Source organism: Nuphar pumila, chromosome 4, assembly GCF_984573655.1.
Source record: "Nuphar pumila chromosome 4, dmNupPumi1.hap1.1, whole genome shotgun sequence".
NCBI classification, from domain to species: domain Eukaryota; kingdom Viridiplantae; phylum Streptophyta; class Magnoliopsida; order Nymphaeales; family Nymphaeaceae; genus Nuphar; species Nuphar pumila.
The window spans coordinates 146,264,924-146,289,555 of record NC_143252.1 but is presented as its reverse complement, the minus strand read 5'-3'; the positions used below and the strand labels follow the sequence as shown (position 1 = coordinate 146,289,555).

At 40.7% G+C, this 24,632-nt stretch overlaps 1 protein-coding gene across 2 annotated transcripts; it reads left to right on the top strand.

Annotated features, from left to right (window-relative positions):
- Positions 1–12,631: 12,631 nt before the first annotated feature.
- LOC149841547 (transcription factor SAC51-like) lies at positions 12,632–19,230 on the top strand. 2 transcript variants are annotated; one of them, XM_090004838.1, is made up of 4 exons: positions 12,632–12,712; positions 16,058–16,798; positions 16,934–17,069; positions 17,147–19,230. In XM_090004838.1, exon 4 carries the CDS (start codon positions 17,214–17,216, stop codon positions 18,330–18,332), a length of 1,119 nt encoding a protein of 372 aa, XP_089860964.1. In that variant the 5' UTR covers positions 12,632–12,712; positions 16,058–16,798; positions 16,934–17,069; positions 17,147–17,213; the 3' UTR covers positions 18,333–19,230. The 2 variants fall into 2 exon arrangements, with proteins under 2 accessions (XP_089860964.1, XP_089860965.1); XM_090004839.1 differs by lacking the exon at positions 16,934–17,069 and having other exon boundaries at positions 17,116–19,230.
- The last annotated feature ends 5,402 nt before the right edge of the window (positions 19,231–24,632 follow it).

Genomic DNA, 24,632 nt, shown 5'->3' with positions numbered 1-24,632 from the left:
AATTCAAGAATTAAGAGAGAATCCTACAAGTCATCCCTCTTACATGGTGAATGAAGACAAGTTATTTTTTAAGGATACATTTGTTCTACTAAGTGACTATTCACTTATTAATGAGGTTTTGGAACATTTTCATAACTCAAGAGTGGGAGGATATGAAGGGGCTCACAAAACTTGAAAAAGAATCAAAGCCGAAATCAATTGGTCCAAAATGAGAAAACACATAAAAAAGTATGTAAAAGAATGTCAAGTTTGTCTAGCAAGCAAATATGAAAGAATTAGACCTGTCAATCTTCTCCAACCTCTCTCTATTTTCTCACAAATATAGACTGATCTAAGTATGAATTTTATTGAAAAGCTTCCATCTTTTTAAAAGAAATAAGTGATTTTCGTAGTGGTAGATAGACTATCAAAATTTGCTCATTTTATAGCTTTACCTAGCACTTACTCAGGGCAAATGGTAGCAAAGGCTTTTTTGCAAAATGTGGCTAAGCTATATGTTATGCCTAAGACTATCACATGTGATAGAGATCTGACCTTCCTTAGTAGATTTTGAAAGGAGTATTTTACATTGATGGGCACCAAAATATATTTTAGCATGACAAATCATCCACAAACAGATGGGCAAACTGAGGTGGTAAATATAACACTTGAAACTTATTTGAAATGTTTTACAAGTGAGAAACAAGATGAGAGGGTCAATTACTTGCCATAGGCTGAATGGTGTTACAACACTTCTTTTCACTCTACTACAGGAATGACACCTTATGAAGCAGTATACGGAAGACCACCTCCTCAAACCCTTTTATATGAAGAAGGAACGACCAACATTCCGTGGATAAACAATTAAGAGCAAGAGATGAGATCCTAAGAATTTTAAAGAAAAATATTGAGCATGCCAAAAATAGAATGAAACAAGTCTATAATAGGCAAAGAAAGGATAGAGAGTTTCAAGTGGGTAATTGGGTATGGCTTAAGCCCATTAGTCACGGGCAATTCTCTCTAAGCAAGCACCCTATAACCAAGCTCTTACCCAAGTATTTTGGCCCTTATCAAATTGTGGCTAGAATTGGGGAGGTAGCCAACAAGTTGGAGTTACCTCAAAGCATGCTCCTTCATCCGGTCTTCCATGTATCTCGGCTTAAGCCTTATCATGGTCTAAATCCAAGAGAGGAAATACAAGAAACAATCACCCGACAACCTACACAAATTTTGAAGTCCAAATTGGTGTGAAGAGGTATACGAAGAATTAGAAAGTATTTGGTTGAATGGGTCCATGATGGCAAAGCAACAACTACATGAGAATGTGATTATAACATGAAGAATAAATATCCAGATTTTGATCCTAGAGGACTAGGACAATTTCAAGAGGTAGGGATTGATATGAACCCAAGTGAAACAACTGGACCGAGCTACACATGACAGCAAGGTAAGGGACAGTCGGTTAGGCAGTTTGGGGCAGTTAAGTAGGTAATGTGCAACCAGGTCAACGAGAGTCAGCTGGTCAATAAGTGCAGCAGAATAGGCAGCTGGGTAAGAGGAAATGAATCAGCATGTGCATTATGCAGAGGACAAGTGGTTTCAGCAATGGTTTAAGGGATGACGACATTGAAGTTTGAATCATGGGCCACCCAATGCAAGTGGCGCCAAAAGCTAGGAAAGTCTATAATTATCTTGCCCATTTCATTTGTAAGCATTCAGTTAGTTTGTAATTTTGAAAAGTGAATCAATAATGCTTTGATTTTGGCTCCTAAATTGGAGAGGCCTCTTCTAGAGGAATTCGGCCTACCTAATCTCTTTACAGATTAGTTAGGATCTCACTTCCGTTCTTCCTTTAAGATTTCGGCATTCAAGCTAATGGAATATGGAGATTGAAGGACGTTAATGCATGGATGATGAAGCTGGATCTACAACAAATTCAACCATTCCTTTGTTGAATAAGAGCATTCGACGAGTCATAGATCTCTGGTAGCTCTAGATCATTGAAATTACATCGCAACTAAGTGCAATAACAAATATTGTTTGAATTCTGACTTCGATCTATATTTCATCTACGTTAATCGACTGTAGGTAGATCATTTGAGAATCTAAGGTCCGCAAATGCATAATGCCAAACTAGTTCACGATCGGATGCGCAAGAACGATCAAAGAAGCCTCCAGTGAAGATGAGCGTAGCTTGATTTACTAATTTGCGCAACTGAGATAAGTGCATAAGCAATTCAAAGTCAAATCTGTCTTATTTGATCTGCATCTATTGTGATTGCGCGGGATTGCCGTGAATGTGAAGAAGACAATGTGCCATCTGGACCGCGTACCTATGCACCTGATCATATTCAAACATGTTGTGCTTCTGTGCAACATCGAACACTGTAATAGCATGCGTGAGGAATGCCTGAGTGTGAGATAAGAAATGCACTTGTGTGCGCTACTAAGCATGCGCTTGTGATTGCACTCCTCATTGTGCCTGTGAGCGTCGAGTCACATGATGCCTATGTGCACATATTGAGATGCGTCTGCGTGTGTTGAGCAAAGAATTAACACCTGCGAGCTTAAGAAGGCCTGTGTGCCTGTGTGCACTGTCAAAGGAGTCCAAGGCGGTAAACGATCATAGACTCAGTGTATCACATGTCCTATGTAGCGTATTGCGAACCCATGGGCACCCCTCATCATAAGCTCGCCACTAAAGGGACAAGGCCTTTCAACCCTAAATCCGAAGACCAGTTGATGATTGCATGCCATAGCGAAAAGCACCACCCAGACTCGTTCGTCGATGCCTAGGCATTCACTTGCCTAGCCACGAGTCACCATACTCTATTGAAACCACCTAAAGTGAACCTTAGGGGAATTAGCCCTAACCCACATGCACTCTCATGCGTCAAAACGTTATACATGAGAACTTATCTAAGTCGAGAGGTCCTTAATCAAATCCCAAAGGGAACATCCTCTGATCCGCTAACACTGCTTAACCAAAGGCTCCATGTCGGTGCCGCCACACACCGTCGCACCAACAATGATACAATTACCTATCTTCTGCCATGTTACCACTGCACGTCACCGGATAGAAAATGTTATCGATGCATTTTCTACATAATAGAGCTTCACACTGCACATGCCCCATTCCGAAGGCTCGGTCCTAGACAATAATAATACTTTTATAAATCTAATATAAAAAATGTATTGCTCAAGAGTGGGAGAGAGAGAGAGAGTTTTTTTTTGGGGGGAAATTTTGGTTTAATAAAAAAGATGTGTAAAAGATGCAAAGTCGTGTCTTGAGAAAATCTGCGACATGTTCCTATAGCCCACTTTTGCTGTGAATTTTGTTCCCCGTGCCACGCATGACCTTGACTGACAACAAAGAAAGATTAAGGGTGGCACTCTTCTTTTTCTAAAGGCTCGCCACGAGACTCTCTCTCTCTCTTTCCTTAATTTCCTTTGGATTTTTGGGGTTCCAGTTCCACCTCCACCCATCATTGGTTAAAAGCCTCTTTCCACCCTGATGATTGATTGATGCTTTCCAAGGGGGTACTTTGTTATCTCCAAGGGGCGCCATGATCGAGACATGCCTAGGGTTTTACTAGCCAGTGTTGTTCTCTCAAAACTTACCTTCCACCGAGGCAGTGAACACGAATAACACCTAAACGTCAAAGCCGAGTCTGGATCAAGTGCAATCGCATGGCACAAAATTTGTGCATTAAGCATCTGGCCTTAGGCCTCACAACTAATAGGCTTTGTCCCCAAGATGGAGGGTGACCTGGTGCTTGATGCACACATATTTGTGCAATCATATTACACATGATATTTTTGACATTGTATCTATCTCTAGTTTGAGAGAAGACTCATAAGATAAATGGGCAGGGTTATAAACTGGAATGGGGCATGGAATTTGTGTGAAGCTTACGCATAAGCGGAAATGACGACGTATGGTTCATAGGATGGAGCCAGGGAAGTACCTAAGACGATGGACACTGGGTAAGATAGGACTTGGGGATTCATAATCGTTTTTCGTAATCCATGAGGCTCAAGACACAAAGGAGAAAGGAAAAGTCTCAATCGTAAATCAGAATTGCACGTGTAGGGTTACCTCCAGTAATATTGGGTCACGTCTTGGAGGCCAGACGGAGGAGGTCACAACAAAAGTGTTAAGATTTTATCTTAGCTAAATATATGTCATGGACAAAGATTTTTTTGCAAACCCGTGACACATTGTACTGCACAGTCTAACGGTCAAAGGCCGTGCGTGCACCAATACTTTTTCGTGTGCCGAATCATTTCATTGGCCCTGTGCATCACCCCGTACATAGTTGCCTAAGTAGAAGCTGTTCATACCATTGGCTTTGGGCATTGCCATCGTGCTCGATGAATAACCAAAGGGGTCCTCGTTCAAGTTCAAAGGAAGGGGTGATGCTCACACCCAATCGAACAACCAACCAATTCAAACAGCAACGCTGCAACATGACTTTTTGATGACATCGCTCGAGAAGGCCTTGCGGCTCTGTAACGGACGGGGAAAGATTAATCTCAAGACCGCCCAGTCTTTCAGTTAGTTCATAGTTGTTACGCCATACCAAGCAACACTACCCAGATTGCTCACTGATGCCTAGACATCTACTCGCTTAACCCTGATGCCTAGACATCTACTCGCCTAACCCCGAGTCACCATACTTGGTTGGAACTATTTAAGGAGATCCCTGAGGGAATTAACCCTAGCCTACACGCACTCCTGTGCATCCAAACGCTATGCATGAGAAACTCATCCAAGTCTAGAGATCCTTAACAAAATCTCCAAAAACAACATCCTATGATCTGTTGGCACTAATTAACCAAACAATGCTCTACGTCTGTGTTGCTATACACTGTCACACCAACGACGACACCGTCGCCTAATGGATGTCATGCTACCACTGCACGTCATCGATCATATTGCACATTCCTTTACTCGATGTATTTTCCACTCACTAGAGCTCCAAACTACACATGCTCTATTTCAAGCTTGGCCCAAAACAATATATGTGGCATGTAATAGTAATAATAATAATAATAATAACAATAATAATAATAATAATAATAATAATAATAACAATAATAATAATAATAATAATAATAAAAGCCTAGATGACCACAACACAATGAAATGAAAGTGTCACATAGCTCATGACTTTGAGTTGTCTCTTCCTCTCATCCCCCCACAGATGATAACTCTTTTCTGGTTTGGTCATGCATGACCTTTAAAGGCAACGTACCGAGCTCACGTGCATTGATTGGATACATGATAGGGAATCTGAGGCTGTCAATGAGATCCTCCTTCACCACCTTCTCCCATCTCTCCAATTCCAAGGGCTCCAGAAATCGCACGTAGGGATGGCAATAGACTGGGGGAAAGCGGGGCCCCGCCCCACCTCGCCCCGTTTGGACCGGGGATGAGGGCTTGAAACAGAGATGGAGACGGGGATGAAGGTTAAAATTCATCCATGTGCGGGGATGGACTGATACTTTCCCCCGCCCCGCCCCACCCCGTTAATGATATTACTAAAATACCTTAAATAAAAAAATAAAAATACAAAATAACCACATTCATTAATACCCTTTTCTTATTAACCCTAACCCTATATTTCTTTATTCTATCATCACAAAAAATCAAATTGCAAGATCACATGCTTTGTTATGGGGTTTAACTTTCGATTGCCTTCCGTTGCTAGATTTCTCCCCCGATATCCCTTAAACCGTTGTGTCCCGATGATCGTTCGTGGTTTTGGCATCCGATCGTGATTCTGGGGCTCCTATTCTTATGGTGTTTCGTGATTCAGATTCTTCGTCGGTTTGAGTCGTTCGGTGGAAAGGAAAGTTAAGGTTCTGGGCATGTCGGTGATGGTTGCTTTAAGGTTTTTGGTGTCTTGAAGAATCGTGATTCGGGTTTCTTTCTGGGCGTTTGGTATCGTCGATGATCATCGATGGGCGGAATTTGATGAGTCTTGTGGAATTAGGGTTCCTTGTTGTTGGTGGTGAAAGTTTAGGGTTTTTTGGTTGGAACTCGAATGGAGAACGCATGGTGGAAAAGAGGGTTTAGGTGTTTCGAGCTATTTGATTTAGGGTTTTGTTTCCAATTGAGATATGGAGCATGTGATCGGTCGCAGGTTTCAGCTCGGCCCGAAGATTGGAAGCGGATCTTTTGGTGAGCTTTATCTGGGTATGACTTCCATCCCTGTTCTTTAATTACGCTTCTTTTGTATTTCGTTCTTTGTTATTGGAGTTGTTAATTTCGATTTTCTTTCTAATTCTGTTTCAATTTCTGATTTTTTCTATTTGTTTAAAAGAGCGATTTTTTCTCTGGGATGAAAGTGCTTTCTTAGATTATGATTTTTTGCAAAGATTTTAGATTGTTGATCATTCAAAAGCCCGATATTTTTGGGATTTGTGCGATTGAATTTGTTACCGGCCTTAATACTCAAACTGGAGAAGAAGTGGCTATGTCTTTATTCATTTTTTATTTTTTTTGTTCATGTGTGCTGGTCGTAAAGTTATATGAGAGATGCCTTATTGCTTGTGCTAATTACCCTGAGTTTTTGGATGGGGCGGGGATGTGGCGGTGGTGAGGCAGGGACGGGGATTCATATATTGAGACGGGGCGGGGGTGGGGTGGAGACCTTGTCCCCCGCCCCGCCTCGGTCCACTGCCATCCCTAATCGCACGAGGTCTTGCAATCTCAGATCCGTGGCCTTCATTTCCAACGTTCAAAAGAGGAATAATGAGGAGATGGGATCAGGTTAGAGCACCTCTGGATGCCGTTGATCTCAAAGATGAACGACATTCAAAACCTGTACGAATGGGAAACTGCACTGCACTTGTTCCGGTCGCTTTTTCCTTGCCTCATTCATAACGATTATCTGCCCCCTCACTGCTCTACCATCGCTAAGCTTTTGACCCCTTGAGCCTCCAGCATGTGTAATCATTGGCTTTATTCCACTTTTTGAACAACCGCGGCTAACAATATCAACATCTTTATGATTTCATCCATTGGGAACACACCTAACAAGCCCCTTTGCACATATTTTCTCCTCTTAAAGAGAAATGAAAATGAGATGAAACTGCAACCACAAATGACTGCACAAGCGCGCATCCAGCAACCCTTTCCCAACAAAAAAAAAAAAATCTTAAATCACGAATGCTAAGAAAGAGAGAGAGTTAATCACCGATGCTAGTTTGTTACAGTGGTCAGAGAGCGACCTCCGTTTTATTGCCTCATTAGTTAACGGAACTCAAATATGTATGACACCTTTGGAAGAGCATACCCAGTACTGGAAAGTAAGTTAATTTTGAGGTTGAGCCTGATAAAGCCAACATTCCTCTATACAAAGCTTACCTTAACGTTCCAACCTTTGAGCTTTTGCCCATATTCTACAAGCATCTGTGAAACTTAAGCTTTAACAATGCGTCCCATAACTTGAGAGGCAACAAAAGAGAAAATGCCAATTTGTTAAAGGTTGAAACCAAAAATAAAGAGCTAAACAGTTATAAGCAAGTTGGAGGGTAGGGGCTGATAAACAAGCCAAACAAACATAACGTGAGGTGTTGAAGCTTGGCATATTTTTATCTCAAGTCGAACTGAGTTTGAGCTGACTCATTAAAAATAAAAGCTGCTCCAAAGCTGAAAATAATAAGATTTGAACTTTAAACCCATTGAGCCATTCTCGAGCTGTCTTGTTTAAAGAAAGAAAAAATACACGGTTTCAAAGAAGTAATGAGATTTTAACTTTAAAACCTATTGCTTTCAAGTCAAACACTTTGGCTATTTATTTAATATTAAATATAGCTAGAATATATTTATTCCTACTTAATGAGCCTATGCAAGCCAATCCGAGCCGAGCTGAACACCTATTGTGTCAATCCTTTTGTCTGTGTGCTAGTTGAACGTAGAAAGAACACCGGCTAGTTGTGCCCTTGTGGCAGTTTTGCTAGGCGAACCTACCTATGACATTCTCTAAAGCATTCGACCAGATGGAGCAGCTCTATTGTACTCATCCCCTATCTTCATACCCCTCTTAAATCTTATGATGCTAGTTTTTTTTATCAAATCTGTCCTTATAGACAGATTCAGCATGGTGGATTTAATAAGAAACGACCCTTGGATCATTTTTTTTAAATTGACTTTAAATCACAATTTTTTGTGTTTTGCCCACCGTTGATTTCTGGATTGCGAAAAAAATCCTGCACACAAGTGGGATTTGAGTGATTTAAAATTTAAATGTTGAACTTCACTAAATGAATCATGTAGATCACATCTATCGAGTCTGATTTGATCAAAACAACTTGCATCAATGATATCCCAATGAGGGGTATGAAGAAAGGGATGACATAGGGGATGAGTGAAACCGATTTGCAGCTGGAGAGGTATATGGCCACCAAAGTTTTTGGCATTTCATATATGCCCCAAACATTTAATAAGCCCATGAAATAAACTTGAAGTGAGCGAACTAGCCTTACCTGCATAGCACAGCCGGGTTATTAGTAACATGGGTATTGGTGTTGATCAAGCTAAGGGTAGGCCCTATTGAGATTTGGACACTGGTCCCACGGGCTAGGACAACATAACTTTCAATGAGCCAGCTATAAAATTCAATTACCCCATGTTCGGGGGGTGCAAATAACTTGGATGTAGGCTTGACCATTGCAGATCTGAGTTTGAATTCGTGGCTTAAGAAGAAAGTACAATTCAGAATCCAACCCAAACTAAACCGATGAAGAGATGAAGTCGTATCCAAATGTACATGGGAATATTTTATCCAGTAAGAAAAGCGCAAAACATATCTTTTCCTTTTTTTTTTTTAATAGGCAAGCTTAGGGGTAGCCTCATGGGGATTCGAAAGAGAGATCCCTCGATCATGCATGATAGCCTGACTCCTCCACCCAGCTATCTCATTCCACCCCTTGAAATCATGCATTCCTTTTAGTACAGGTCAAAAGCACAAAGGCGCCATGTTCGGTTTGGCGTTCCTATGAAACCCGATCCCCACTAATAAGTTTGGCGTATGTTAACTTGCTTTGAGCTTTTCTTGTAAAACGAACAAAAGTCCCCCCAAAAAATAAAAACAGGCTTAATCATGACCAGTGTTGTCAATATCGGTTTCGGACCTGAATCAATTTAAAGAATCAGCCGATTAATTGGAAAGCTCAAAAGGTTTACAAGTTCAAAATTTTACAGTGTTTCCCAAGTATACGCAAGGCAAAATGTCCAATTGTGCCCAAGGTTGTGTGCCGGTACACCGAATGAGGGGTCAACGCACGCAGGGAGAGCTGGTGGGCTTGGCATGATCATGCGTGCAACCAACTTTTTAGAAAAATCAGATTTTTGAAGGTCGTCGCCATAAGATGGCCAAATTCGATAAAGAAAGAAAACAATGGGCATGGAGCTGAAGGTAAAGCATATATATACCCAAGTCCCAACTATGGCTAAAATGTCTCATGTACAGGTACAGCCAGGAAAAGGTTACACACACTCTCTCTCTCTCTTCAAGTCCCAACTATGGCTAAAATATCTCATGTATAGGTACAGCAAGGAAGAGGTCACACAAAAATGTTTGTTTGATTCCCCTGAAAGTAAAGAGGGCGTGAATCTAAAACGTATAGAATTACCAAAAAAGGAGGGGTAAAAGATTAAAGGTAATGATTGCAACACCAGCAAGAATCTATCCATATCCAAGTAATTTAATGATAAAGAGATGCATGATTATTTATTAGATTTTCATATTCCGCAAAGTAGGATAGAAAAACATTTTGATTCATCCCTCTTGTTGAAGGTGGAGGGAGCAAAAGGGAGCCACCCCACCGAACCCACTACCCCATCCCTTTGGCTCTCTCTCTCTCTCTCTCTCTATATGTAGATATTTTTGTACAAGCCTTACGACACTCGGAGACCAATATTAAATAAAAAAGGGAGCAGATTTTTTGCATCCTCAATTTAGGGGCCGAACAGTGAAACCCAAGAGAAAAGCGTGGAGCCACTTTTGTCGTACAAAACGTTCCACGCTGGGAAAAGGCGTGCAATCCCCTTCCTTCCTCCACCCACTGCGCACTGCACCACTCTGTTAAAAAGCCATAAAAAAGAAAACGAAGAAAAACCATAAAACATAAAAAAGCGAGAAAAAAGAAAACCACAAACATAAAAAGTATTGCACATCCGTCCAACTCTCATGTCATTGGCCAATCCAAACAATAACAAAAAAACTCTCATGTCATGGCTTCATCCCAACCTGCTAAGAAATTTCTTCAATGCGCATACCAACTTTAATTCTCCGTCGAGCCTTGAAATTTTTAGATCGTTAAGGGTACCATAGTGGCGCGAGCCCAGGCAAGGCAAGATTTGAATGTAAAACTAAAATATTATGAGAAAGAACTGAAGAGCACAGGTCAGGAATTGGTGTGGTTTGCTTCACTTGAGGTGAAAGGTGAGCAATCATTTTGTCATTGAAGTTGCAAGCGTACGTTGTCCCTCAGATATATACAAATTAAGCAAATAACCCACCCCACCCTTAAAATCCAAACCGATCGAATACGCGCGACTTCAAGCTGTCACATGTTGCATCGAGCTGACTCTCTAAGGGGTTGCGCATGAGTCTTGACTCAAATTAAGTTGCACCCGAGTCAACAAGGTTTAGAGGCAAAACTGTTTAACTACTCCACTGCTTACTAGTTTTATTACATCGAACAGCCCTCAAGATTCACAAAGTTAGTTACTGATCATGCTCGTTTCCCTCCTTTTTAAACTGCCCTACTTATGAACTTTTGCTGGTTTTGGTTTCATAATATCATGGTACTTGATTGATTATCCAAAAAAGAAGAAGCATGGTACTAGATTTCTGTACATAACTTTTAATTGAGATCAGTTTCGTCTATCATGTGGTATGCATACTTGTTTTTTTTGTTTTTCATTAGGTAAATGACCACATGAATACGACTAGGGTGCAGGCAACATTCCAAAATGATGCGAAATGGCACTAGGAAACAATTGTGCAAACAAACAAGAATCAGTAAGGGTTTCACAGCTGTTGTATGCTTCTTGCATGACTTCAATAATTGACACCGTTGTAGAGAGAGAGAGAGAGAGAGAGAGAGAGAGAGAGAGTGTACGAGGGCTGGGAGGAAAATGAAGAATAAAACTGAGCTATCTCAGTAAAAGCTGCAGGTGTTTTCCGAGAAAGTCACATGGTTGCTCTGTAAGGTAAAAACATACACAAAGAGTCAAGAGGAAGGTGCCAAGAGGAAAGGAAGTGAAGGACCGGTGTTTTCAGAAAGGAGAAAAACTGAATTATAAGAGAGAGAGAGAGAGAGAATCTGGAAGTACCGGGGAGTCCCTATTTCAATAATTCAATTGATTGATTGGCAGGCGTGAAGGTCCATAAACTTCACCACGGGATGATGTACACAGGCAATTGAGAAAGTGCTCTCTCTCTCTCTCTCACACACACACACACTATTGGTGGGCCTCACCACGATCGAGTTTTTCGAACGGACATTATCTTTATTTTTTCTTAATAAAGACGAACCTAATAACCACTACAAGCCTCTTTTACGGGCGATATTAAATTCTGCATGCGCTACATTTTCCCTTTAAACATCAGTTGGTATCCCTCTATTTTATATTCCACCCATGCATGTATCAAGTGGTGCATTCCCCTCAAGGAAAACGGAGAAATCACAGGAACAGGGGCAATCCACACAAATGTGCAAGGCATTCAATTGTGCTTGTGCTCTTCTTAAACACGTGCAACCTTCCGACAGTGAAATATACCCACTTGGACGCCTTTATTTTCCAAAACTGGTGGACATGATAAGTATGATGTTGAATGCATGCAGCCCCTTGTTGCCCTCTCTCCTTTTTTGTTTTATACAGTGGGGCATTAATATTCTTCACTTTCTTGTTTTATTCCCTCGGTGGGGAGAACTCGGCCACCACCAGTTTCGGTTCAACAAGCTTCATCGTCTCACCTAACGATCAAAAGCTCGTGTACCGGTGTTGTGCAAACTGCGCTGCACGGGGACGACGACTACTGCTAACTGTCAAGCGGAATGCCCTAGATTGACCTGAGAGCCCCCCCCCCCCCAAAAAAAAATAATAAATTAATGTCTTCAAAGAAAAACTAAATTTAAAAAAAAATTATATATATATATATATATATATATATATATAAAAAAGAAGGGACGGGTTGTTTGTGGTGTTAAAGTCAAAGGGCAGAAAAGAAAAGAAAAAAAAACTTTGCTTCCCCAAAACCACGCGTGCTGGGAAAAGCAGCCCCTCATTTTCATTTATTAAGGGCGTGCTCCGAGCCAAGGCCTCGCTAATCATCTAGTTTTCTGACGGAGGGTATTTTCGGAATGTACAGAATGATTGCCTCGTGCTGGTTGCCACATCCTAAGACTAATAAGAGTCACAAGACTCAAGGCAGAAAGGCAAACGGGCACGAGAGAGAGAGAGAGAGAAAAAGTGTCAGACAGAGTAACCATGGTTAGTGAACAGGGAAAGCGAGGTCAACCAAAGGTAACCACTTCACCGCAACAGTCTCGTGTTATTATAAGTAACGTGCGTGGCAACCCGCCCTAGCTGGACTCTACTCTCCTGCCCTTCCTTCAGATCGTCCTCCCTCCTCCTTCCCCTCTCCCAACACTAGCTCATCCTTCGTTGCATAGCTTTATTGAGATCAAACTCCACTCCTCTTCTGAGTTGGTAAGGAGATCCAACCCCTCCGTTTCTTGTTTTTCCCGGTAACTAACCGAGTACATGAAATGATCTTCGTTTTCTTTACTATTCTTGCTTTATATATATATATATATATATAGTTTTCTCTTCCTTTTTACCGAATAAGTCGGTTTCCTCTCGACAGAGGAAATGCTTATATTTCTCAAACTTATGGTGTTTTTGCTTGCCTTTCTTTTTCACATTCTCCGCCCCCTATGGAATCGCTCCATCGATGCTACCTACGTATTTGAACTGATTTTCCCCGATATTTTTAGTCTGTGTGATTGTTTTCACCATTTCACTTCCTCCCTGCTTAGTGCTTAAACATTCAGTCGTTTTTTCTTTTCCCCACAAATAGGTGTTACTATTTCAAATCCTTTCCTCTAACTTGCTTTGAAAACGCCTTATCTTTCTTATTTTTTATTTATTTATCCGTCTCAAGTTTTCCCCCCTTTTTCTCTGTTTAAAATCCCCGCTTCCACCTCCCCTCCAGCCTCTTCTCTTTTTTCGCCTTCTTAGTGTATTTTTCCTACATTTGCCCTCCTTCCTCGTGAGGAGGATTTCTTTTTCCAGTTTTTTTCTTTTGAAATCTTTCCGCTTGCAGAATTTGCTATCGATAAAGTTTTTTCTTTTTCTTTTTTTCTGGAAAATTTCTTCTTTCGTTTTACGTTGGTTTATGTGCGCAGCAAAATGCTCTGCTTTTTGAGTTTAGCTTTCCTAACCTTTCTTTTGATATGCGCCTTTTCTTCTTTTTGAGAGTACTTGTCCGACATTTATCTTCTTTGCTTCGTAGACCTACCTGACTCTTAACACTCTGGCCGTTTCATGGCTGATTTGCCTTCACTCTTTACGTTTCCTCTTTTTATTGGATCGCTTTCTCTCCTTCAATTCAAATAGTGGATAGAGGTTGGGGAAACTATGTTTTGTGAAGTTTCTCACTGGTGTCGTAGGACAGTTTCTCTCGTATAACCTGTCCTGCAAAAGTTCCTATTTTGCCTCCTGCTGTCGGTGTTCTTTTATGAGTCTAATATTGTGGATCCGCCAAGCCTGATCCATCAGATGCCGTTTTTAAGTTTTACAAACTTATGCTTCCCCTTCCCCCTTACGCAACCGGCCCCCGCTTCCCAAACAAAGATTTAGCTTACTCAAACCCCTCAGCTTTTTATTCTCTCTCTCTCTCTCTCTCTCTATAAATTTGCCATCTTTGGAAGCATATTGTGGTTGTAGTCTATTAATGGATTATCTGTGAAGATGTGTTATGTAATTGTTCATTCTATTTCTTACGTTTCTAACTTTTTTATAAGGTTTCTCCACTTGAGGCATTCTTGTTCTCTTTCTTCCAGTATGATTGATGTTTGTTTTATACCATTTTGATTTTGCTTTGTACATCTTTGAGGCGAAGAGCTTAGAAATTGCTTCATCCTGTATGATTCTTGCTGCATGCCTGATATCCCCTCTGGGTTTTAAAATTGATTTTTTTTGGGTCTGTTGGATTGAAAGATCTTGACGCATTCAGCCTTATTTTTGCATTCTTTCTTGATTATTCTATGTACATGGATGTGCAAATCGTAGGATTGCCTTGTGCCGAGGTTTTTGTTTCTTCTTTCTCTTCTCCTTTCTCAAACTGTTTGCTTTGTTCCTTTTTTGAAACGCCTAGCCTTGGCTCTCTGTGTCTAACAAAAAGTAAGCTTGTTTCAAGTTTCTTATTCTATAACCAGGTTCTGTTTTTTACCCTTTTGATTTCACTTCAATGCACATTTTCAGATGCTTTTCTGCTTACTGATGTCGGTTTGATGGAGCTTTTTCTGTTATTGAATGCCTGCCATATACTTCTGATCTGTTTGCTCCATTCACTCAATGTTTCCTCACATGTTTGGTTGTTTTGGTAATGCTGGTTGGTTGAAATTTAGTTCATCCATTCCACTAATATCATCTCCTTGATACATTTCTTGATTAATTGATTTCCTAGAAGCACTCAATACATTTTCTTCTTGTTTTTTACTGATTTTGTTGATTCCATCTCGGACATTGAGGTTCTGCTGGACTTTTTGTGCCATGTCTTTTAAATAAACAAGTTTTAAGCTTGATGGAGCTTGCCCCAAAGGGGTTTGGCACAGTGGGATGGGGCCTAGGCCGCTAGGCAGGTGGCCTAGGTCCAAATCCCATGGGTGTTACTGACCCTTTTGCAAGCCGAAGCGTGGTGACTCCCTGGGGGCAAGGGTTAAACCCACGGGGTTTTACTCTGCCAGCACAGTGATCGTAAGTATGGCAGGCAGAGCCAGCACGGTTAGATGTCTGATCCTTGGCGGTTTCTCTGTGTAAATATCAAAAAAAAAAGTTTGATGGAGCTTGATGACCGATGGTCTAGAAGCTGCCCCCCACGCTTTTTTTTCTTTCTGTCTTGGTGCTGTGTTCCTGCTTGCAAGAGCTATTCTTTTGATGTCAGATCGGCAACCTTTGGCTTCTAGCCCCATGGAAAAGGTTTACTTGTTTATTAATTTGTAATGTTGATCTATAATTGATATTTGTTGGTCTCCTTTAAGATGTAATTTTATCTCTCATTATTTTCTTTTCTTTTATCGTACAATTAGTGGGATGTGAACCCTAGGTATCATCAAGTGGATTTCCTGTTTGTGGGAATTCATGTATGTTCTTACAGTTGTGATTCACTATTTATTATCATGCTTGACTGGTTTTGATCTGTGTTGACCTCCGTGATTCTGAAGTACTATGCACTTCTTTTCGTAGATCCTAAATATTGTTTATGCTAAAGTTTATTCATTATCCCCTACTTATTTCTTATTATATCATCAGTGAGTAATGACTTTGTGTGAACTAAATTTCTGCATACCTATTTCCACCTTTATATATACTGTACATACAATAAATTAATTCTATGTTTATACAATGAGAACTTTATTTTTTGATTGTTATGAGCATAACTTCGAGACAAAAACTTTAGGTAGTTAATCATATGGGTAATAGTTCTATCGTGTACTACAACAATTTTGACTGTTTTCACTTCTTGAGTTCTAATTCCTGTTTCACATTTTAAACCATTTTCTACTCATTTCTGGGTTCCCACTTCATGTAGACCTAAAAAGCCCTCATATATTGCTTCCATTTTTTTGTTTCGTGATGCTGCTGCAATCTTTGGCAACCTTTTTCTGTACTATTTTGTGTTTTTTACTTCCATTTTTGTTTCCTTTGCTTGCATCACTAAACGTCTCAAATCATTGGTTTTTTTTCTAGCAGCAGTTTCTCTTCTTGATTGTTATTACTTCTTTCCTTCCACTTTTATGGAAAATTAATTTCTGGTGCGTCCTTGTGCAGGAAATACTTAGTTTGCTGGCTGATATATTCTGCTTGCACATTCTACCTTGATATTGGCTCCTCTGTGAACAAGAAATATAATTCTGCAGTCTCTAAGTGGATAGTCGTTGTAAAGAAGCATTATGTGCTAGTTGATGAACTAGAACAGTATGCGGTGGTTTTGCTTGTCTTTGGATGTTTCTAGGAAAGTCATATCCTTGAACCTATACTGTAAAGTAATTCTGTAAGGATTGCTGTCTTTGCTGATTTGTTGTCTGTTTCATGGCTGATGGCTGTCAAACTTCTTGTTTTTTCCTCCGAGTCAGCTGAGTTACCCTGAGGCTCAAGCTTTTTTGTGCTTGTGCTTTTTGTTGAGTTTGCTTTTAACATCGGCTGGTCGAGACCTGGTTCTTTCTTCTGGAGATGAGAATTCCTGTCCCACTTAGCTATTGCTGCTGATAACGTCCTTGCTTATTGAGGGGTAGCCTTTTCTTTTGCTTTTTGCCTTTCTACCACCTTTGACAGCTGTTGCTGGTTTCCATTTCTTGCTCCGGGGTGTGGTTTGCCTAGGTCACAGTTTGTTTAGCTGATTTGTTGTTTCACCGGTGGATATTTGGTGAATTTGAGTGCGGAGAAGTTATGGTGTGCCAAGCAGCCAGTCAAACTAGATTTCGAGCATTGAAACATGAAAGTGGGATTGAGGGGAGTACAACCATCATTGTTAGGGTAATAGCTTGCTTTCAACCACTTCAGGACTGCCAGGTTAGTGTTTATGTGATTTTTTATTAAGATTTTAGTTTTTGTATATGTATCTTGGAGTATTGGATTTGAATTTGTTTGTGAACGACGAACTCAGTGGTGTTTTTTTTTTGGCTTCTCTGTTTCTTCTCATGTAAGGCTGAGTATTTCCGCCATTTGCTGAAACCTGTGACGTAGACAAGCCACTAGTCCAGCGCTTTCTATTTTTCTTTCTACACAAGCAATAAGGAATCCACATTTTTCTAAGAAGCTGAATTGTATTGGTCTGAAAGTGGTATGTTTTAGTGCTTTTCTTTTCTGTTTATCCTTGCTTTTTGTAGGTGCTTCTGATGTTTCCCCTCTGCTGTCCAGCTGTTTGTGCACGGTCGGTTGGAACCCGGTGGGAACCATTTGCCCTCCTCCCAACATTTTGCATCTGATGGGAAAGGACCAGTGTGCTGGGTTGTATGAACATTCTCTGTGGGCACCTCCTGTGAGGAGTTATAGCAACTTACTGCCTGATCATGGTCCTCAGTCAGTTGAAGCTAGTGCTTGTCCTGCAATTTGTGATGGTTATTATCCTTGTTTCAATCCAGTACTCGGTGTGGTTCCTGGATTTGTGGCTGATACATCTCAGCTTCTAAAGGAGCTGTTTCAATCACGACAGAACTATTGCCATAACCAATCTGTTCAGCGTTCAAATGTGTATCTTTGGGAGAGGGTCCAAGCTGCTGCTTATGATTGCCGTTTGCAACTCGAAAAGCTCTATTTAGGGGCACCATTATTGATAGCACCAAGTTTACAAAAGCAATTCATCGTGTTTGATCAGTCGGGAAGCCAGAGAAGCATGTTTATCAGTTCCATTAATTCCTTGTCACCGCCTGTGCCGGTTGAACATGGAAACCAAAGATCGTGTGATGAGGCCTCGCCTACAGGTCCTGGTGTGGGTCAAAATGTGCCAGCTGTGGCGAACTATACATCAGATCCTCCTAGTTCGGAGGAAAGCAAAATGTTCTCCGTTGATGAGGGGAGTGAGATGCACGAGAACACAGATGATCTTGAAGCTCTTCTATGCTCAGATGATGAAGATGACGAAGTAGCAAGCACAGGCCATTCCCCTAGCAATATTACTGGACAACTGAGGAAAGAGAGGGAGGACGAAGTTTCTTGTTCTACTGGTCAGTTAAAAAGAAGGAAGCTCGATGACATCAAGGAAGATGACAAAAATGAGGAACCCATAGCAGACACCGCAAATTCTCTCAAGTCCTACAAATTAATGTGTTCACCCTATGTAGGTGATTCAGAGTCTTATTGCTCAGTAACGACGTCTCGACCATCGTTCTCCAAGGAAAGCAGTGGCTGGGCTGATGGAGGAGGTGAATCCGTGGAGGCCAAGAGATTGAGGAGGGAGAAGATAAGGAAGACGGTGGGCATTCTCAGGAGCATTCTTCCGGAAGGAAGGCGGAAGGATGCGACCATGGTTCTGGATGAAGCAATTCAATACCTGCGGTCTCTAAGGCTCAAGGCGAGAGCATTAGAGGGCAGCAATCCTTGGTAAAAAGAAAAAAGAAAAAGGGTTGTGGGGTTGGGCGGGGCAATCTTTGATACTTCCTATTTCATTACAAAGTTGGTTTTTCCTAGCGCTCGCTTCTATCTATTTCTATCTGGGAGAATGGGGAAAGGTAAATCATCTCGAAGAAGGAAAAAAAAGGAGACAGCTAGGAGTTTTTACGTAAAGGTGGGTGCTCTCTCTCTCTCTCTGTGTGTGTGTGTGTGTCTGTGTGTGTGCTATATAGAAAGGTCAGGCAAAGCAGGCGTGCGTCTTGATGGGGGCTCACCTGAGGAGAAGGGCCCATGCTGTGAGGACGAGAAGGGATGCGGTCCTTTTGATGTCCCAGTTCATTGATTAAGTACGCCTTTATTGTGATGATCGTGAGGGTGGGAGCCCGGCTTGGGTGCGATGTTGAGAAAGCAAAAGAGAAAAGTTGGGTAAACGATGGGGGCCACTTGGGCATGATTGATTTCATGGATACGCTGCACGTTTTCAAAGTTTTGGTCGCTGGTGGTTGTTGGCTGTTTGGCCCCATATCATAAGTCGCTGTACGCCCTGCAACTCTGCAACTGGAGTTTTTGTTCGGTTCCGTATTTTTACTAGTGCTCGTCGCTTTTGGTGTGCTGTGCATGCGAGTCCCCCCTATATGAGTCACTTGGCCTCCACGTAAGCTCAGGTTTTCTTCATAGCTGTGAATCTCCTAAAGTTTGTTTGGTCTTTGTGACTTTCTGCCGAGTATTGTAGTTTTTGTTTTGGGTCTGGACTGGTACGTGAAAGACGCTGGTTTTGGTTTGGAGGGGTCAGGTCAAGTATTTTTATGTAGAATTTTGGCTGGATATTGGAGCAAACTCCTTGTGAGCCAGATGCTTGGGGTTATAATCAATGATCCAACCTCTCTTAGTCACATTTTGCATGAATGCCATCCGAAGGCCATGAAGTGGCATTCATATTTTGCCTCCACCACTACAAGAAATCCAACCATTATTGGTGCTAAATTAGTACCAGTAAAAGTCTGCCTAGCGTTTATTAAGACCTTTATTGGTGCAAACGTAAGTTTCACCATTTAAAGTGTTATAGTTTCACCTTGTCGGTAATACATTTACAGGCATTAATACTTAACCCCAGTGAATGAGTTTTTATTGGCATTAAAATATAGTGCCAGTAAAATGGCTTTTTTGTTGCTATTTTAGTGTTAGAAAAAAGATATTTTTGGTGTTATTTTATCGTTAATTAATGTTCTTTTGGGTGTTAATTTAGTGCCAGTAAAAGCATTTACTGGCGTTAAATTAGCGCCAGTGCAAGTGGATAATAGAAAAAAAAGTATACTTTTCATCACGAGTTTCAGCCTTCTTGAACAACGCAGAAGTGATTAGCACGGTGGCATTCACTGCGTTGCTTATCATATTTAACAATCGCCTATGAGAATTTCAGAACTCTAATAAACACATCAATCAAACTAACATACTCATACAGAGAACTTAAAATGCACAAACAAACTCAGTCACAACAAAATTCATACTTGAAAATACAGATTATCCAAAAATTCACAATCACGGTGAGATTGGCGCTTGAAATTAATGGGGGATCAAAAATTGCAGTTTGGAGAGGGTGGAAAACCCAAAATTAGTTCGATCAGAAACATCGAGAGATAGATAAACTTACATTAGAACAATACTTAGCGATGGCGGTGCAAAGGGATTTGATGATGCTACCGTTGATGTTGAAGAGATCGTTGTGTCATGTCGGGTTTGTGAGGAATGCTGGCAGGGATGACGACCACATCAGATCCCTCGAAAGCTTGCCCTAGCTGATCCTCACGCATGTACCCAGCAACCTAAAACACATTTTTTGGGAAAAAAAAATGTAACCAGGAAAACAAAAACCCTAAATCAGGAAAAAGGTAGGTGATGTCAGGGGTTCCAGCAATATCGTAGTGGGCGAGGCTGGAGAAGAGGGGGTTGAACTTCATGAGGGTAAGGGGCTGGCTGATGCCTTCCACTGCACCCAGCACAGCTACCTTCCGATCAGGGGTGCTCCCCAAAATAGAAGAAGAGGAGGAGGACCTACCACTTCTTCCTCAGCTCGAAGGCTAGGATCTTCACACCCTTCATCTTTCACTAAACACAAAGAGAGAGGGGAAAGAGATAGAGAGGGAACACATAGTGAGAGCAGAGGCGGAGCTGGGGGGGAGGGGGGAGTTCCTGCCTCCCGAAATAGTTATTTTTTTTTAAATCCAGTCCTAGCCCAACCTTGATTCCATATGAAATAGATTTTTATCTATTTTTTTAGCCCAGTCCTAGCCCAGACCGATCCTTGCCCAGCCCTGACTGCAGCAAAAAATCCTCTAGATGCCATTGCATGCTCTAGCTGTCCTTCGTCTGACAAGAAGGTAAAGAGGGGATAGGCTTCTTAATCTCCATAGATCAAATCGTGTTGCCACAGATTCTAATATGTGAATCAAAGATAAAGACATGTATAAATATCTTATCCAAAGATAAAATTGGAATAAACAGATTAGAGATATGGGAAAATACCTTTTTCAAACACGAAAGTCTGTTTTATCGTTCAAGCTCCATTTTGTTTGTTACCTCTTCACGTATAAATGAGTGTTCTTCAATGGCATCGGGACAATGTACCAACAAGGCTTGGATTAACATGTTCTTACAGGGCCAGCACATAGGTATCTAGTTTTTTGATAATTTTTAGATGTTCAAGGTATAGGGGTGAGCTCCTATTTATAGAGTTTAACATGAGATAAAGATTACTCATCCAGGAGAGTTTTCTTATAAAAAAAATCGTGCAAGAAGAGACCTCACACCCTAGAAGACGTGCAGGGTGATTGAGATGAGACAAGGATAAGCCTTGAAGCTTATCCACGTATTCAATATAATACACGATAAAATGATTGTGTCATTCAATAGCGGATGACACTCTGTGCTCTGCCATTTAGCAAAGGACGATGTTCCCGTTCTGTTGTTTAGTAATTAACGACGATCCTTTCTGATGTCTCGTGGCAGACGGTGGTTCATTCTACCATTTATGTGAGGGTGTCCAATTTTTGTTGGGTACCTCCAAACACTTGTCTCTAAAAGATGTTAGCAATTGTGCATCATAAAATTTTGGTGTCTACAGATGCCCATTTTTATCATTAATCGATGTGATTCAGTTTATGACAAAGAAGTAGACACTCAAGGCTTGGAACACTAGGTCGTCAGGATTGAATTCAATGATGTTGAATGAGGTCAGACTAGTGTTTTAAAAATTACTATGTTGTCGAGACCATGATTGGTCTCGCCAAACGAGGTCGATGTCAACATTCAAAAGAAAGAGTTGGGCTGTTGAGATCGTTATGGGTCTCATCGAACGATGTCAGTGTCAGCATCCAAAAGAAAGAGTTAGGTTGTTGAGATCGTTATGGGTCTCATTGAACGAGGTTAGATCAATCCAAGGACAACTGGATTGCCAAGACCATTTGATAATCTTGTCAATTGAGGTCTGTGCCAGTGCATGGACAATTGGATTTCCAAGATCATTTGGTGTTCTTGCCAAGCGAGGTCGGTGTCAATGCTAAGAAAATATTTTATTTGTAGTAGAAAGAGAAAATATCGGGCTTCAGGCAGAGATATCACAAGAGAAATGTGGCTCTCTTTCATGTTTTTTTGGCTTATTTTGATTTTTGATGGCTTTTGATGGTTTTTTTATGAGAATTTATAGAAATTTTAACACCTCTTATGGGTTCATCGATAGGGTAGCATTGTCATAGTAAGGTCTTAGGGTGGAGATACCCTTCCTAAGAAGATCAATTTAGATATAAAACTTAGGAGCCTACCATATTGTCATGCACTTCAAGTCATGTCTAAATTGATTTTATGCCCCTAGTTACTCAACCTCTGCCTCGAAAGGCCATATAATTGGAGCTTGCCACCTTGTCATACATCTACAAGTAAGTATTGGCTTTCTCCAAGCTCTCACTTTTCATTCCAACCGCTGCTCCTGAAGCAATCGTATGACCGAAGCCTGCCACCACGACATAGATCTAGAGATGGAGTATTAGTCATTTATTTTTTTTCTTATCGAGATAAAAAAAAAGACTCCTCCGGAGACCAACCTATGAAGTTGATTAGCATTGAAGGTATTTAACACCCAACCTTTTTCCTAGAGAGTTGGTTTCCTTTGTGGGTTCTACATGTTTTACATTTATGCATTGATAATGATCTTATGCCCCTATAATTCATCCTTATATGATCGTGGGCTAGAATTATTAAATTGAATTACCTTAGCCTCACTATATTGCTACCATGTATTTCCCTAATATTTGAATGTCTTATGTGGTAGACTCTTGGGTGCATGGATCTACTTAAGGAAATGACCATTTTGATGAGAGCTGGATTCATTTTGAGACAATATTACTGACCTTTAATAATCTTTCAATGATATGCCTAGCATCGTAATGAAGCGCTATCCTCCTCTTATGACTATTGGAGTCGAGCTGAATGGAGCTATCAAGACCGTTTTGGGTCTTGCCGAATGAGGTCAGACAAGTTCAAGGATAACTGGGATATGAAGAACGTTGTGGGTATCGCCGAACAAGGTCAGGACAGTGTCTGGGACAACTGAAATATAGAGACTATTGTGGGTCTCGTCGAACGAGGTTGGATCAGTATCCAAAAGTAAAGTGGGCTTTCAAGATTGCTTAGGTCTCTTCGAACGAGGTCGAGTCAGTTTAATTAAAATTTGTATACTTGGTTGCTAGAGATTTCTTCTGGCCAAAGAAATTTAGACTTTGGATGACTTTACGATGCCCTATCCTTAGGTTTTGCATATGTTCAGACTCCTTTGACATGCCTTCACATGATTTGGATAGAAAGGGATCATCGAGAATGATTTAAAAACAAACAAAAACATGGCAAAAGCTTTCTTAGCCTCGTCAACAAGAATAAGATGCTCCTGCAGCGAAGACGATAGCTTGGACCCTAGAAAGAAAAATCTTTTTAAATTTTCTTGGCTTTTTTCTTTTTTTGATTTTTGAAATATTTTATTTTTTTTTATTTTCAAATTTTTTTCATTTTTTTCTATTTTTTTCAAAAAGCTATTTACAAAGTTAAGATTTTGAGAACTTACTTGGGGCCATGGGATGGTGACACATGCAAAAAATCCTTTTTCCTACATACCATGGTGGTTCTGCTATGATTTGTGAGAAACTTGTTTTGAGCAAGGTGTTTCTCTTTTGTTGAAGGAGAGACGATGAAGTTTAGGTTACCTTGTAGTTTTTTTGTCTTAGGTTGAGTCCTTGCAAGGGGAGAGTCAGTCCCATGCTTTCTACCATGCCTGGTCCTTTTATTGAGTTTATGATGGTGACCCTTTTTGTGATACAGTCCTTCAAGACCCATGAGAGTTTTTCTTTTTTGTTCATTTTCTATTTAGGCCGTTTGTGGTTGAGACTCTGGATTCTCCTTCTCGACGCGGCTGAAAGATGCTCTCTTTTGACCTTGGGCCTTTTGGATAAGTTTTTGATTGACACTTGGCCTAAATTAGATGATGCCACATTTACGATTGGGCTAGATGATGGGGTTGATTTCTCTTTTGACAAAATGGTTGTCATGTCAATTTGCCCCACGGGTTTGGACAATATGATTTGTACAAGGAGGTTGTCCATTTTGTGATAAATGTTAGGGGAGAAACCTTTATATGATTGTCATCTAGTGAGCCCAGATGAATCATGTTTATCTGATTGGCTTTCTGAGAGGTTTCTTGGTCCTCTAATGAAATTCCTCTTCCTTGTACTCTTCGTCCTTCTTGATAATAGATCTGGGGCACTAGAAGCATCAAGCAAAAATAATTACTACAAATGAGGGCTTGTGAAGCACAAATCACTTTATTGATAAATGACCCTTGTCCCACACTTTTCCTTGAAAACCAATCTTCTCTTATTTCATAAGCCTAAATTGCTTCTTCTTTGGTGCAGTTGTTGTTGCTCGGCTCTGGCTGTTATTCATTCACCACCAACTCTCTATTGTTTATATGATCTTGGATGATCAGGATGAAGCAGTCCTTGGTGTCATGACCCACAACTCTATGGTACCGATAATACTTAGCCAGGTCATTTCCTTTCATTTGTGGTGGGTTAGACACCTCGACAAAATTGACTAGGCCATCATGTAACAGTAGATTTAGGACTTGTGACTGAGTCTGTTCAAACTTTGTGAATGTTCGGTCTTCGGTTCACTTAAGATTTCCCCCGTATCCATTCTCATCCACCTTATTTGGGAAGACCTTATGGTTACCTGCTTTCTTTCCTTAATTATT